General features: G+C 28.5%; 1 protein-coding gene across 5 annotated transcripts in view; it reads right to left on the minus strand.

Annotated features, from left to right (window-relative positions):
• Positions 1-1,631: 1,631 nt before the first annotated feature.
• The window catches only part of LOC120419245 (putative transcription factor capicua), a 74,391-nt gene continuing 62,249 nt past the window's right edge, over positions 1,632-13,773 (minus strand). For all 5 annotated transcript variants that reach the window (XM_039581899.2, XM_039581902.2, XM_039581903.2 and 2 more), the window contains exons 15-16: positions 5,936-6,030; positions 1,632-5,871 (exon numbers count right to left, since the gene is read on the minus strand). In XM_039581899.2, the coding sequence (XP_039437833.1) occupies positions 5,957-6,030 (74 nt within the window). In that variant the 3' untranslated portion in view covers positions 1,632-5,871; positions 5,936-5,956. The remainder of the gene's footprint in view (positions 5,872-5,935; positions 6,031-13,773) is intronic.

Below are 13,773 nucleotides of genomic sequence, written 5' to 3' on the forward strand. Positions count from 1 at the left end.
AGCAATATTTAAATTACGAAATACAAAAATATTGAAAACACGTACGCCCTTCTCAAATGTCATTATCGAGTGTTACTGGCTCCATATACACAAAAATGGCTTATATATGCCTAAGATAACATGTCTACAAAGTTTCACTGAAATCGGAGAGGGTCGAGAAAAAAGTACCTAAAAAATTCCTGTTTTGGGCTGGAATTGCTCATATCTGACATGGGTCCAGGCACGGTCAAAACGCTTATTTAAATTTTCATACGACTTTTTCAAGTGTTAGGTTAACTATTTTTTCCCAAACTCAACACATGTCGAATGAAACGTGGCAAGCTCAAATCGGTTGAAAAAGTTTTTTTTTGCGAAAATGGCACTTTTTTAGAACAACCACCCTAGCACGGCGTAGGTCTCCCTAATGGCCAAACAACAAGAAAAAATACGAGTCTTATTCTCGTAATAAATATAATCATATAATAATAAAATTAATGTTGCTGTCTTTCATCATCTTTTTATTGTCAGTTGAAAGTAAGTTGTAAAATACTTTATGTTTGGTAATTTTTAACAATAAACATTTCAATAAAAGGGGTTGTTAAGCTTTTGGTTATTTTTCAAAGACTGATTATTTATGTTTTCACCCTGAATCAAATATCCATTTTTGTAGTGAAGTTTTTAGGAATTTGCTATTGAAATTCAAGAAAATAAAATTGTCAATGATTTTTTTAGAAGTTTTGTCCGATGGCTTGTAAAATGTTTTTGATTTAAAACCATTCTTCAGATAAGAAATACATATTATTTAAGGTTTTGAAAAAATCGGGAAATAGTCGGGAATTTTAAAATGAAATTTGAGTGGTCACTGGTCACCCTGAAATATTTACCCTCCCTGTCAAGGCTTATGAATTGATCTCAGTTGCAAGGTTCTTCAAATACAATTTTTACTGTAAAACCACGTAAAACTTTTGGTGGAACAAATTGGACAATTATTGGAAAAGGCTTGAGTATATTTATTTTGCTGGTTTTAAAATGTCATTAATATTTAGAATATAAGAAGGTTTTAATTAGATGTTCAGAAATCTTTCGACAGTAAAAAACCTAACAAAAAAACGTGTTGAACATAGTGATTTCAATATCAAAAAATAAAACACTGGTGACATTTTCGTATCTTTTGAATTTGAAAGTAAATAATTAATGAAAAACACTGGCAAAAAAAGTCACTTTTTATGCAAACAATCAATTTAAGGTGAATAAATCATGATGCAAAAATGGTGTTCTTGTTGGTTTTAAATCAGATTTTACGTCTGATAAATTATACAAAAAATCGATGTTTGACTATATTTTTGACGCTTCCGCAAAATTACGTTTTATCACAAAAAAAAAATCTATGATTTCTCATAAGGTTATTAAGAAAAATCATTTGATTTTTTGGCGAACAAATCCAATATTCCAAAAATTTTATATAATAAAAAAATACGAACAACTTCGTCTTCGACTTCGCGGAATGAAACGCCTGAAGATGAAACACCCTTTCACAATCCCAACGAATAGATTTGTATTAACAGCCCCAAATTTATATTACACGGCTTCTTTGGACAAAAGGACATGATTTTCGAGGGACATTTCGGATTAAAATTTCACATGCAAAAGGGTCAATGTTTGAACTTTTATTTATTCACTGCTTCGTTTCTGTATCATTTTTAAACTCTTAATTTTCTTTTTTTTTCATTTCTCAGTGTCACAATCATTGTAAAAGTGCCAGTTTGGTTGTTTCTTTTGTTTTGTTTTACAATTATCTGTTTTTTTTTATTTCTGTCAAAATCTTTCACAAATAATTTTGTATTTTTTCATAATTTTTTGCTTTTCTACAAGTTCGTGTGTGTGCACCGTTATTGCTGGCCCTCCAAAATTTGCAAGCGATTTATTTTCTCTCTCTCTCTCGATTTTCATGTTTGTTAGTCAATTAATTTTTCGCAATTTCATTAAACTTTAGCTTAGATGATGGCTGTGCCAAATTGTATAGGCTCCGGATGCTTGTTTGTCTCTGGATTTCGCACGTGGGGGGAGGGGAAAGACTATTTTATTTTAGTTATTTATTTTATTTTGTTTTCTTCTTCCAAGTTCAACAATGCGTACGAGAAACGGATGAGATGGCGCATCTCTGGCGTTGCTGCTGAAAGATTGGATTTTTCGCGCACGTGCGGCTTTCTTAATTGTGATTTGTCGGTTTCATTTTTTACTGTTATTTTTTGTGTGAGTGTGTGTTAGTTTTTATTTATTTCAACAAATAATTAATCTTAACCTCTTACGTTTTGCTGGGATTTTTTTATTTCGCTTGACTACTTTTTTGGGGTTCGTGCAGGTGAGGATGAATGTGTCCAGTAAGGAATTGTTCGAATGTTATAAACAAACGAATCTAGACTCAACACCCGGTGCCTGGTCACTTTTTCGATTGACACTTTTTTCGTTTGTACCCCGTTGGTTTGACAAAGCCAAACTAAAAAATGACTAACTGTCACTTTTTACACGGGACCCACACAAACGAACAAACCAAACGCTTGTTGGTAAGTGTGAGCTCTGTGTAAAGAGCGTGTCAAACTAAAAAGTGGCCCCGTTCGTTTGACAACAATTGGTGTCAAACCACCGGGGTTTCAGTGTACATGTAAAATATATTTTATTTTTGAAAAAAAAAATACCCAAAACCGAGCGGAATAAACTTCCAAACTCCTGAGTGAAACATTTAAACATTTACTATCCAATATTCAAAAAATAATAAATTCCAAGTGCTGAAATCCAAAATTTTCAACTTTTAAAATTCTCAAATTCTATAGTTGTAATTTTTTAAGATCTGAAATTCAACAAAATAAACGTTAAAAAACTCTGGACCAGGCCCATATTTCAAATTGTTGCACAACAAAAATAGTAAAATAATAATTCAAAGATTCAAAATAGTAAAATTCAAGATTAGAAACCCAAACATTAGAAAAAAAATCAAAATAAATTAAAAATTTTGCAATTCTAAATATAAAAAATCTGATTTGAAAAATCTTAAAATTCAGAATTCGACCATTGTATTTTCATTAATTTAAAAACTTCTTGATTTTTGAAATCCAAAAAAATATTTTTAAATTCAATTTTTTTAATGATTTCTGGTATTTTTGACTATTGATTTTTTTTATTTTGAAATCTAGTAGTCTTGAATTCTGAGCGCAGCGTTTTAAAATAATTTTACAAAAATGTAATCAATCCTATATTTATTAAATTTAGTGATCTTAAATTTTGAAATTCATAGCTCTTTACGATTTTTTTATTTTTGAAATTTTAGCTTAGAAGATTGTTTCCAGACATCACATTTTTATACACCTTTATGGTCCAAAATTCTAAAATTTTAAAAATTGAAATTAAGCATTCAAAACCAGTTTTTTTAATTTCTAATATAAAAAAATCTGTGGCTTGAGAAATTTGTAAATTTAAGATAAAAAATCCCTAAATTTAAAAAAAATGTGATAAATTTTGAAATTCATAGCTCTTTACGATTTTTTTATTTTTGAAATTTTAGCTTAGAAGATTGTTTCCAGACATCACATTTTTATACACCTTTATGGTCCAAAATTCTAAAATTTTAAAAATTGAAATTAAGCATTCAAAACCAGTTTTTTTAATTTCTAATATAAAAAAATCTGTGGCTTGAGAAATTTGTAAATTTAAGATAAAAAATCCCTAAATTTAAAAAAAATGTGATAAATTTTGAAATTCATAGCTCTTTACGATTTTTTTAATTTTTGAAATTTTAGCTTAGAAGATTGTTTCCAGACATCACATTTTTATACACCTTTATGGTCCAAAATTCTAAAATTTTAAAAATTGAAATTAAGCATTCAAAACCAGTTTTTTTAAATTTCTAATATAAAAAAAATCTGTGGCTTGAGAAATTTGTAAATTTAAGATAAAAAATCCCTAAATTTAAAAAATGTAATAAATTACAAAATTTAAAAACTTTTAAATTTTAGAAATCGATTTTTTTTTGTTATTCAAAATCCTATTTATTTTTTTAAAGTTTTTGCTTTCGTTTTTGTTTTAATGTTTCAAAATGCTCACTGTTAAGTAAATTTTCAGAATTTTCAAATTTGAAATCTAGTATTTTTGAACATTTAACGTCACGTTAAAACATACTTCCACAACGATCGAATAAAAAAAATGGAATTCAAATGTTCAAAGTTTCAAAGATCTCAAATATTAAAGATACTTAATTTAAAATTGTTAGTGTTAATTGTTTCAAATTTAAGATTTTTAAAATTTGGAATCCAGTTTTTTTGAATTTTGAACGCTATTTTATTTTTTTGAAATTCATATGTTATATTAATTTATGAATTTTGAAACTAAAAATGTAGCATATTTGGATGTTGAATTCTTCAATATTGTTGTAAATACAAAAGAAAATAAAAAAAATAAATTAAAATGTTTTTAGATAAATAAAAATACCTAAAATTCTACAAATCTCTGAATATTAAGAGTAATAAAATTTCAGAGTTTTTTTTAAATGTCCTTTAAACTGTTGTGTTTCATATAGGACCTAATCAAAACAAAGTCTAGTACTTAACAATTTTAAATCCACATTCGAACAATTCCTGAGGACAGGAAAGAAGCGACTGACTTTACCTTTGTTCTACTAACAAGAGGGGAATCAAAAGAAGGTTCTCTTCCTTGAGTGCTTAGAAACCCTGTTATTGTATGTGTGTTCGAGAGAGTTGAGAGATGAGATTTAGAGAGAATTATCATGATTGGATGAGGGAGGTTAGGAGAAAATGGGAGCTAATTGGCAACTTTTGCACAGCGCGCGACACTAGTAGGAGAGATTTGTGATTGTTTGCGGGGGTGTGTGTGTTTGCAATGTTTGGTTTTTTTCCACTACTACAACTCACAGTAAAATTTGTTAATAAATTCTTGTACTTTCTACTAATTTTAATTCTATCTCTTTCAAAGACATTTTTTATTTAATTAATTAACTTGCCATAGTATGTACAACTTGTTGTAATATTTCTCATCATCTGCTTAAACACTATCTCTCTCTTTCTCTTTTACAATTTTCTCCTCAAACTTGTTTTATTTGCTGTGTGTTTATGCATTTAAATGATTTGCTTTTTCTTCTTCTACCTCTTCTTACTTTCACATCGATTTTTTGTTATATATTCACTGAAACTTACCAACTAAGATCACTAGAAGCCATTCCGCGAGCCGTCGCGAAATGGATCTTAATAAATTTCACGTTACGCTTCTTTAACCTCTAAATTTTTAATTTAAGAGACTGGTTTTCTTCTTCTGCTTCTTCTTCCAACTACTGATTACACGTTCGGATGGGACTCCTCCACGAGGAGAGTTGTTTGTGTTAGTGTGTGATCAAATGAAGGGCACGCGGGTAAAGGTGAGGACGAGGGTCTGTTTGGCTTCTAGGAAAAAGGGGCGTGGCGCAGGAAACGATTTCGCTAGGGCGTGGCTTATTTTGTGGGTTTTGATTTGTTTAAACTATTCCGTTTTATGTTTGTTTTGGCTATTTGTTTATGTAGTTTTTTGCTGCTTTATATGAAAAACATATTGTTTAGTACGAAACTGTGCTATTTATCTTGTTTATTTTTTTATGGTGCGTAAATGTATTGGTTGTTTATGCTTAGTTTCCAATTGTTGTGTATTTCCGCTTTAGGGACTATTGAGTAGTAGTGGTTAGTACTGTAGTATAAATCTATTGTGTGTGTGTGTTTCGGCCGTGTTGAGCCGTGAATGCCCGGCGTAATCGGGTGTTGCGCTTGTTTATTTTTCGTTAAATTTCGTTTGAATTCAATGCAATCGGCAAATAATTCCAATGCGTTCGAGTTTTGGGCGGTCAATTTAAAAATGCTGGAAGGAAAAAAAAGTCGAGGTTAATTTCTAACACAATTTAACCAATAAAGAAATATTGTACCTTTGCAAAATGTGGTGCAATTTAATCTTGCTGTTGCTGCTGCTGCTGTTGTTGAATGTTTTGCAGTGACTGTTGAGATGGATCGGATGGTGTAGCTGTGGAAACATGTCGGAACAAAATAAAGTTGTTTAATAATTTATCACTTAAATTTATTGATTTCACAAAGAGGAATACATTCTTAAGAAAATCATATTTGTTTCCTGATTTTTTTTTCTTAAATCTCTGTCTGTGGTGTCAATGTAACATTTTGCAATAATGGTACTTTAACAAAATATGCACCATATATAAACTAAAACTTAGCCACATAGCAATATCAGTAGCAATCGAAGACTGAGCTTGTCACAGCTCGACAGAAAATATAAAGCATGAAAAGTAATGATGTAATGTTCCTTTTTACAATAAGCCAGATTGCTATCCATACAAAAATGCTATGGAAATTTTCGAAAATGTGTATCTCGAGGAGGGAATTCCTGATCGATTTGGTGTCTTCGGCAAAGCAGGTGGTTATGATTAAAACCTTCGAAAAAAGGTTAATAGGAAAAAATGCCATTTTTACAATAATCTTTTATCACAAAACGCTGATTTTGACAAACTTCGTTTTTTTTTTTTAAATTTTGGTATGCAGCAAACCCGCAAACAAGGCAAAATGCATGCAGGCTGACGTTTGTACAAACAAATCCAGGCAAACAAACAAAGCTGGCTAACTGTCAAAAAGTGCGAATTTGTTTGTTTCCGGTAGTGTAATAGCTCCCTTAGTGGACTAAAAGTGCCAACTTTAGAGTTATATATAATATATAGCCTATAACTTATAGGGTATGACAGACGTTTTGTTTTCACCAAGATATGATTTAAAAAAATAGTGATTTGCGGATATCATTACGGATGTAAAATTGAATTTGGATTCAAGAAGTACTTTTGTAATAAAGCAATTTTTAGTTTTAGGTTAACATTCTTAGAAAACATATTTTTTGATTTATTAAAATACTGTCCATTTTTGTAAAATATATTTGAAAAGCTACGAAATTTTGTTTTTTTTTTGTGGGCACTTTTGACGAATCGTAGAAAATTTTTCAGCTTCTTAAATGATTTTTTAAGAGGTGGAAGAAATGGACACAATATTATAAAAAATAAATAAATAAATCCTGAAGTTTTAATCTAAAAATTGATTAAGAGTTAAACCAGGCTCCAGCTGATAAATTCTATAATAAAAAATAAAAAAAGAAACAAAAAAAAATTAAAAATGGCTTGTAAAACCAATCTAAAACGGTGAATTTTATCGAAAAATTAAAAAAGGACTTTTTGATGCCAAATTCAATTTTACATCCTACAATGATTTCCGCAAATCACTATTTTTTTAAATCATATCTTGGCGAAAACCAAAAGTCTGTCATTCCATACCCTATAAGTTATAGGCTATAACTCTAAAGTTGGCACTATTAGTCCACCATTCAAATCGAAAATTGGCAAAAACAAAACCCTCGTCATACCCTATTGCTCAAAAGTTGGCACTTTTGTCCACTAAACCCAGGGGGCGACATCTATATCAACTTCGGCACCAGAACAAAAGGGAAATGTCAACTTCGGCTCCAGCACAAAACAACAGCTGTTCGTTAGGGCATCTCCACCGCAGAGATTTAATTGCGTGGCAAACCTATCGGTTGGATCCCCAGTTTTAGCTTTGCTCCGTAGCTAATACACGTTTTCGCACCGCTGGGAGCTAATTTGGCTACCGAATCAAGCCCACCGCGGGGATCTAATTTATTCATTTTCAAATTCTAGCCGTTTTGTTGATCGAAATCAATAAAAATACATTCTAGCATGATAGAATATGCTTCCAATTACATTATATGTCCTAATTGTTTGCTTACATCAATAAAATATCATTTTCAAATTTTTAAAAGTGTTCATCCGATTTGCTCCCGACATGTTTGCATCCCAACTTTCCCACCGCGGGTAGCAAAGCTAAAGCTAAATTAGCCTTCGAGTTCATTCAGCGAAGAAAAAGTTCATCGGGGATCCGTCGAGTAGCCAAGATAGGTGCTCGAGAAGTCCCCGAGCTGCCGGTGGCTAATTTTTTCAGCAATTTTTTTAATTATTTGTATTTGTTTTGGTTGAAGATGCATTTATTTTGAATATCAAATTTGAATGAATATTAAAGAAATCAATAATTCAGTTCAAAACGATTTTGTTAAATTGAAAAGTTGTGGAGTTTATATATTTTTTTATTTTTTAAATAAAAAATAATCAACCACATATATTAATATAAGCAAATCATTACCGAAAATTTAAACATGAATGTCCAAAATTTAAAAATAACTAAACTGATTTGAACATTTATGAATTATGTATAAAATTAAAATATATATATCAAGCGAAACAATGTAATTGGTCCAATGTGAGTTTGTAAACAAAGGGTGTATCTTGCTCACGTCAGTGAGGAGTAAGAAAAAATTACGAATACGTTTATTTTTATTATTTATTTTTTTCATTTCATTTAAAAATATTTTGAATGGTTGTACCGTAAAGGCTGATACGCAGATCCGAAGGAACGCAAAACTCCATATAAAAAAAACCCAAGAAACGGTCAGGGAAAGGATCACGAAAAGATTTTTCTTAAGCGGTACGCAGCCTAAACGAAAAGTGGCGTTTGACGTTTCTTCGCGCGGTGCTTGTTTGCAATATGTTCTGATGAAAAAATCGCAGAATTTGAATTTTCTTTTTTAATAATCTTGTATTTGATATAATAATATTTAAATCCCCGCCGAATCTCAAAATGCAGAATTTTGAAATTAAAAGGACAGATATAGTTTTTTGGTAGAAATGGATTAAAAAAAAGAAGTTATCTTTATAGCTGTCGGCCACTATTGCTAGTACCAATCAGCAACCTCTGGATTGTGAGTCCATTGCGCTGTCCAATTGATCCACACGGACGGGATCGAAATTAAGTAAAATTTACAAATTTACGAAAAACCCGAAATTCTAATATCAAAAACACAATTTTTATCAAAAATAAAAAAAATGAATTCAAAATCAGGAATTTGAAAATTTAAGAATTTGGAAATTTAAGAATTTAAGAATTTAAGAATTTAAGAATTTAAGAATTTAAGAATTTAAGAATTTAAGAATTTAAGAATTTAAGAATTTAAGAATTTAAGAATTTAAGAATTTAAGAATTTAAGAATTTAAGAATTTAAGAATTTAAGAATTTAAGAATTTAAGAATTTAAGAATTTAAGAATTTAAGAATTTAAGAATTTAAGAATTTAAGAATTTAAGAATTTAAGAATTTAAGAATTTAAGAATTTAAGAATTTAAGAATTTGAGAATTTAAGAATTTAAGAATTTAAGAATTTAAGAATTTGAGAATTTAAGAATTTAAGAATTTAAGAATTTAAGAATTTAAGAATTTAAGAATTTAAGAATTTAAGAATTTAAGAATTTAAGAATTTAAGAATTTAAGAATTTAAGAATATAAGAATTTAAGAATTTAAGAATTTAAGAATTTAAGAATTTAAGAATTTAAGAATTTAAGAATTTAAGAATTTAAGAATTTAAGAATTTAAGAATTTAAGAATTTAAGAATTTAAGAATTTAAGAATTTAAGAATTTAAGAATTTAAGAATTTAAGAATTTAAGAATTTAAGAATTTAAGAATTTAAGAATTTAAGAATTTAAGAATTTGAGAATTTAAGAATTTAAGAATTTAAGAATTTAAGAATTTAAGAATTTAAGAATTTAAGAATTTAAGAATTTAAGAATTTAAGAATTTAAGAATTTAAGAATTTAAGAATTTAAGAATTTAAGAATTTAAGAATTTAAGAATTTAAGAATTTAAGAATTTAAGAATTTAAGAATTTAAGAATTTAAGAATTTAAAAATTTAAGAATTTAAGAATTTAAGAATTTAAGAATTTAAGAATTTAAGAATTTGAGAATTTGAGAATTTAAGAATTTAAGAATTTAAGAATTTAAGAATTTAAGAATTTAAGAATTTAAGAATTTAAGAATTTAAGAATTTAAGAATTTAAGAATTTAAGAATTTAAGAATTTGAGAATTTAAGAATTCAAGAATTTAAGAATTTAAGAATTTAAGAATTTAAGAATTTAAGAATTTAAGAATTTAAGAATTTAAGAATTTAAGAATTTAAGAATTTAAGAATTTAAGAATTTAAGAATTTAAGAATTTAAGAATTTAAGAATTTAAGAATTTAAGAAATTAAGAATTTAAGAATTTAAGAATTTAAGAATTTAAGAATTTAAGAATTTAAGAATTTAAGAATTTAAGAATTTAAGAATTTAAGAATTTAAGAATTTAAGAATTTAAGAATTTAAGAATTTAAGAATTTAAGAATTTAAGAATTTAAGAATTTAAGAATTTGAGAATTTAAGAATTTAAGAATTTAAGAATTTAAGAATTTAAGAATTTAAGAATTTAAGAATTTAAGAATTTAAGAATTTAAGAATTTAAGAATTTAAGAATTTAAGAATTTAAGAATTTAAGAATTTAAGAATTTAAGAATTTAAGAATTTAAGAATTTAAGAATTTAAGAATTTAAAAATTTAAGAATTTAAGAATTTAAGAATTTAAGAATTTAAGAATTTAAGAATTTGAGAATTTGAGAATTTAAGAATTTAAGAATTTAAGAATTTAAGAATTTAAGAATTTAAGAATTTAAGAATTTAAGAATTTAAGAATTTAAGAATTTAAGAATTTAAGAATTTGAGAATTTAAGAATTCAAGAATTTAAGAATTTAAGAATTTAAGAATTTAAGAATTTAAGAATTTAAGAATTTAAGAATTTAAGAATTTAAGAATTTAAGAATTTAAGAATTTAAGAATTTAAGAATTTAAGAATTTAAGAATTTAAGAATTTAAGAAATTAAGAATTTAAGAATTTAAGAATTTAAGAATTTAAGAATTTAAGAATTTAAGAATTTAAGAATTTAAGAATTTAAGAATTTAAGAATTTAAGAATTTAAGAATTTAAGAATTTAAGAATTTAAGAATTTAAGAATTTAAGAATTTAAGAATTTAAGAATTTAAGAATTTAAGAATTTAAGAATTTAAGAATTTAAGAATTTAAGAATTTAAGAATTTAAGAATTTAAGATCAGAATTGCCATAAGCCATATGTAAATTTTTATGTGCAACTGTAAAAAACACGATTAAAAACCATTTCTGATCACTGTTTTTTTATTTTAATGCAATTTTTTTTTTGACAAGACAACATTTTTTCGATGGATCAATTATGGTCCCCTTGGAACGAGCTGTCAAGTAGGAGCTTTTCTGTCAAGAAGGACCGCGAGGTAAATTTTTCAAAATTGATTTAAAAATCCATTTTAAATTCTTTGTGGTCGTACTCAGAAAAATAAGCTTTATCGCTGTAAACAATAATATCAGCAATTTATGCATCATTTTAGGACCCAATTGCTCGGATTGCTTGTTTTCAAATCCGTTTTGGCTTATTTAAAATGTTTAGCTTGAATTTTGCTTTTTACTCAATACAAATGACTTATCTCTTGCATGTCTGGCACTAGATCGACAATGCGTTGACCAAAATAAATCAAACACAGCCCCAATATAACCTAAAAAACAAAACTGCATCACCCCAGATTACCAAAAGTAATTTTTCATGCGTGAACTTGCAGCACGGGAGGGAAAATATCTCCAAACTCGAAGAATTGAAATCGAAAAATCAATCATCACTCCTAATGTAAACATTTACTGACGTGAGCAGGATAAACTCTTTGTTTACAAACTCACATTGACCCAATTACATTGTTTTGCTTGAAAAGACCATCCGTCAGACGATTTGCTCCCGGTAGATCCCGGAGCTAACCTGAGTTTTGTTTAGATTCGGATGAACACGGATGAACTCGAACCTAAATTAGCTCTCGCATAAGTACCGCGGTGGGCTTGACGTGGGTGCCAAATTAGCTTTGCAACGCAATTAGGTCCCTGCGGTGGAGATGCCCTTACGGAATCAAAACAAAGCAACTGCGCACTGTAATAAAAAGTACCAAAACTGCAGGCATAAAATAGAAATAAATAATTATTGTTTTTATGTGAAATTTTACCGCAATGTACGTTTAAAAGTTAGTGTATGTTTGTGAGGTGAGTTTTATCAAATTATTTGCAAAATAAACTACTAAAGTATGGATTATTAAGCACACATCGGGCCGATGACCTCATTTCAAGTTGTACTTTTATAACATGAATCGTTTAACTTAACTACTGTGTAAACTTTGACTTTTACTACAGTAATTCTTATTACAAAAATTGAATTATTAATAAAAGAAATATTTTTGTTTTCACTGTGCGCAGTTTGCGCGCGTTATCAATCACAATCACCCAAGATGGCGGCCTTTAGCATCCCCCTGACTAAACCTTAAAAGAAGCAAAACAAAAACCGAAGGGTGTAAAGCTTGTAAATATCGCATTTTGTAGTAATTTTTTTCCGTGAACTTTTTTTTTCGAAAAGTCTTCATCATAAACATCAGCTTTGCCGAAGACACTAAATCGATCAAAAAATTCCTTCAATATTTTGAAGTTCTTTGAAAAAAAAAAAAAAAAAAATAAAAAAAAATGATTGCCCCCTAATTTTTTGGACGGATTTTGAAGAGGGGGCCGAAGTAAACTTTGAAAAATATTTGCAACGGCAAATTAACAAAAAATACGTTTGTTTTTCAAAACAAATATTTTTAAATCCGCCGTATCTTTAAAATATTGGGACTTAGGCCAATGTACAGTGGTCCACATCGCAAACTGGTGCCTTTCTGCAGCTGGAATTTTCACTTTCCGTGCTGAGAATTTCTGTACCGTTCTGGGTCAGAATGTTTTGCTTGGGGAATTTGAAAATTTCAAATTTCAGTCTAGGGACTCGTAATCGGGCTGTAGTGGACGAAATTGGATGCTTCAAAATGCAAGAGGTGGGTTTTTTTGTCCTCTATCTGACCACCACAAAATTTCCCTCCGAGGGGTTAAACCGGTTCCGGAACAATCCGGATTGTTTAACGGTATTGTTCCAAAACAGTATTTTGGTCGAAAAATGTCAATAAAAAAGATGAAAACGATGTATATTTCGAACAAATATTGTTAAAACTTGTTCAAAAGAGACTCTTACAACATACAATAGCAATTTTATAAAAATAGTTGTTTATAAAGTAATGTTCTGAAAAGTTTTACATAAAAAAACTAAATTTAAACCAATTTTTGATATAAACTAACTTAACAAAGTTATCAGAAGTTCAAAGTTGTCACAAACTGGCTAGAGGTACTAGTATTTGACACAGAAACAATATTAAATAATTGAATTCACTTAAATCGATCAGATTTTATATTTTTATTAGGGGTACGGACAATTATTTGACCTCTTTTTTGCCTTTTTTCAGTAAACTATTTTTGTATTTTTAAAGAACAAGTTTTTTGCAAATCCAATGACAGTGTCTTAAAGAGGACATTCTGCCGCGTCGATTGATGTACATGGTACTTTGATCGTATTTTATGTACTATTATATCACAAACATTTTCCGTACGGGGGGGTACGGACAAATATTTGATTCACTGTACGTCCCGTTGAAGAGCGGTAAATTTTGTTTTGTAGTGGCTTTTGTGGATACGTTCTGTTGAGGGGAGATGGTTTCGGTCTTTTCGGGAGTTAATACGTTTTGGACGTTTTCTCTTCTCCCTTTATCTTACATACTTACTGTTGGTCAACTTCTTACATGCATTTTTGGAGATTTTCTTTTTAATTTCTCTTTCACAAAATATAAAGTCGAACATGTATAAGTTTTGAAAACGCTTTATTTATTACAACTGGCATTGTACAATTCATAGTTCA

This window comes from Culex pipiens, chromosome 3 (genome assembly GCF_016801865.2).
Source record: "Culex pipiens pallens isolate TS chromosome 3, TS_CPP_V2, whole genome shotgun sequence".
Classification (NCBI taxonomy): Eukaryota; Metazoa; Arthropoda; class Insecta; order Diptera; family Culicidae; genus Culex; species Culex pipiens.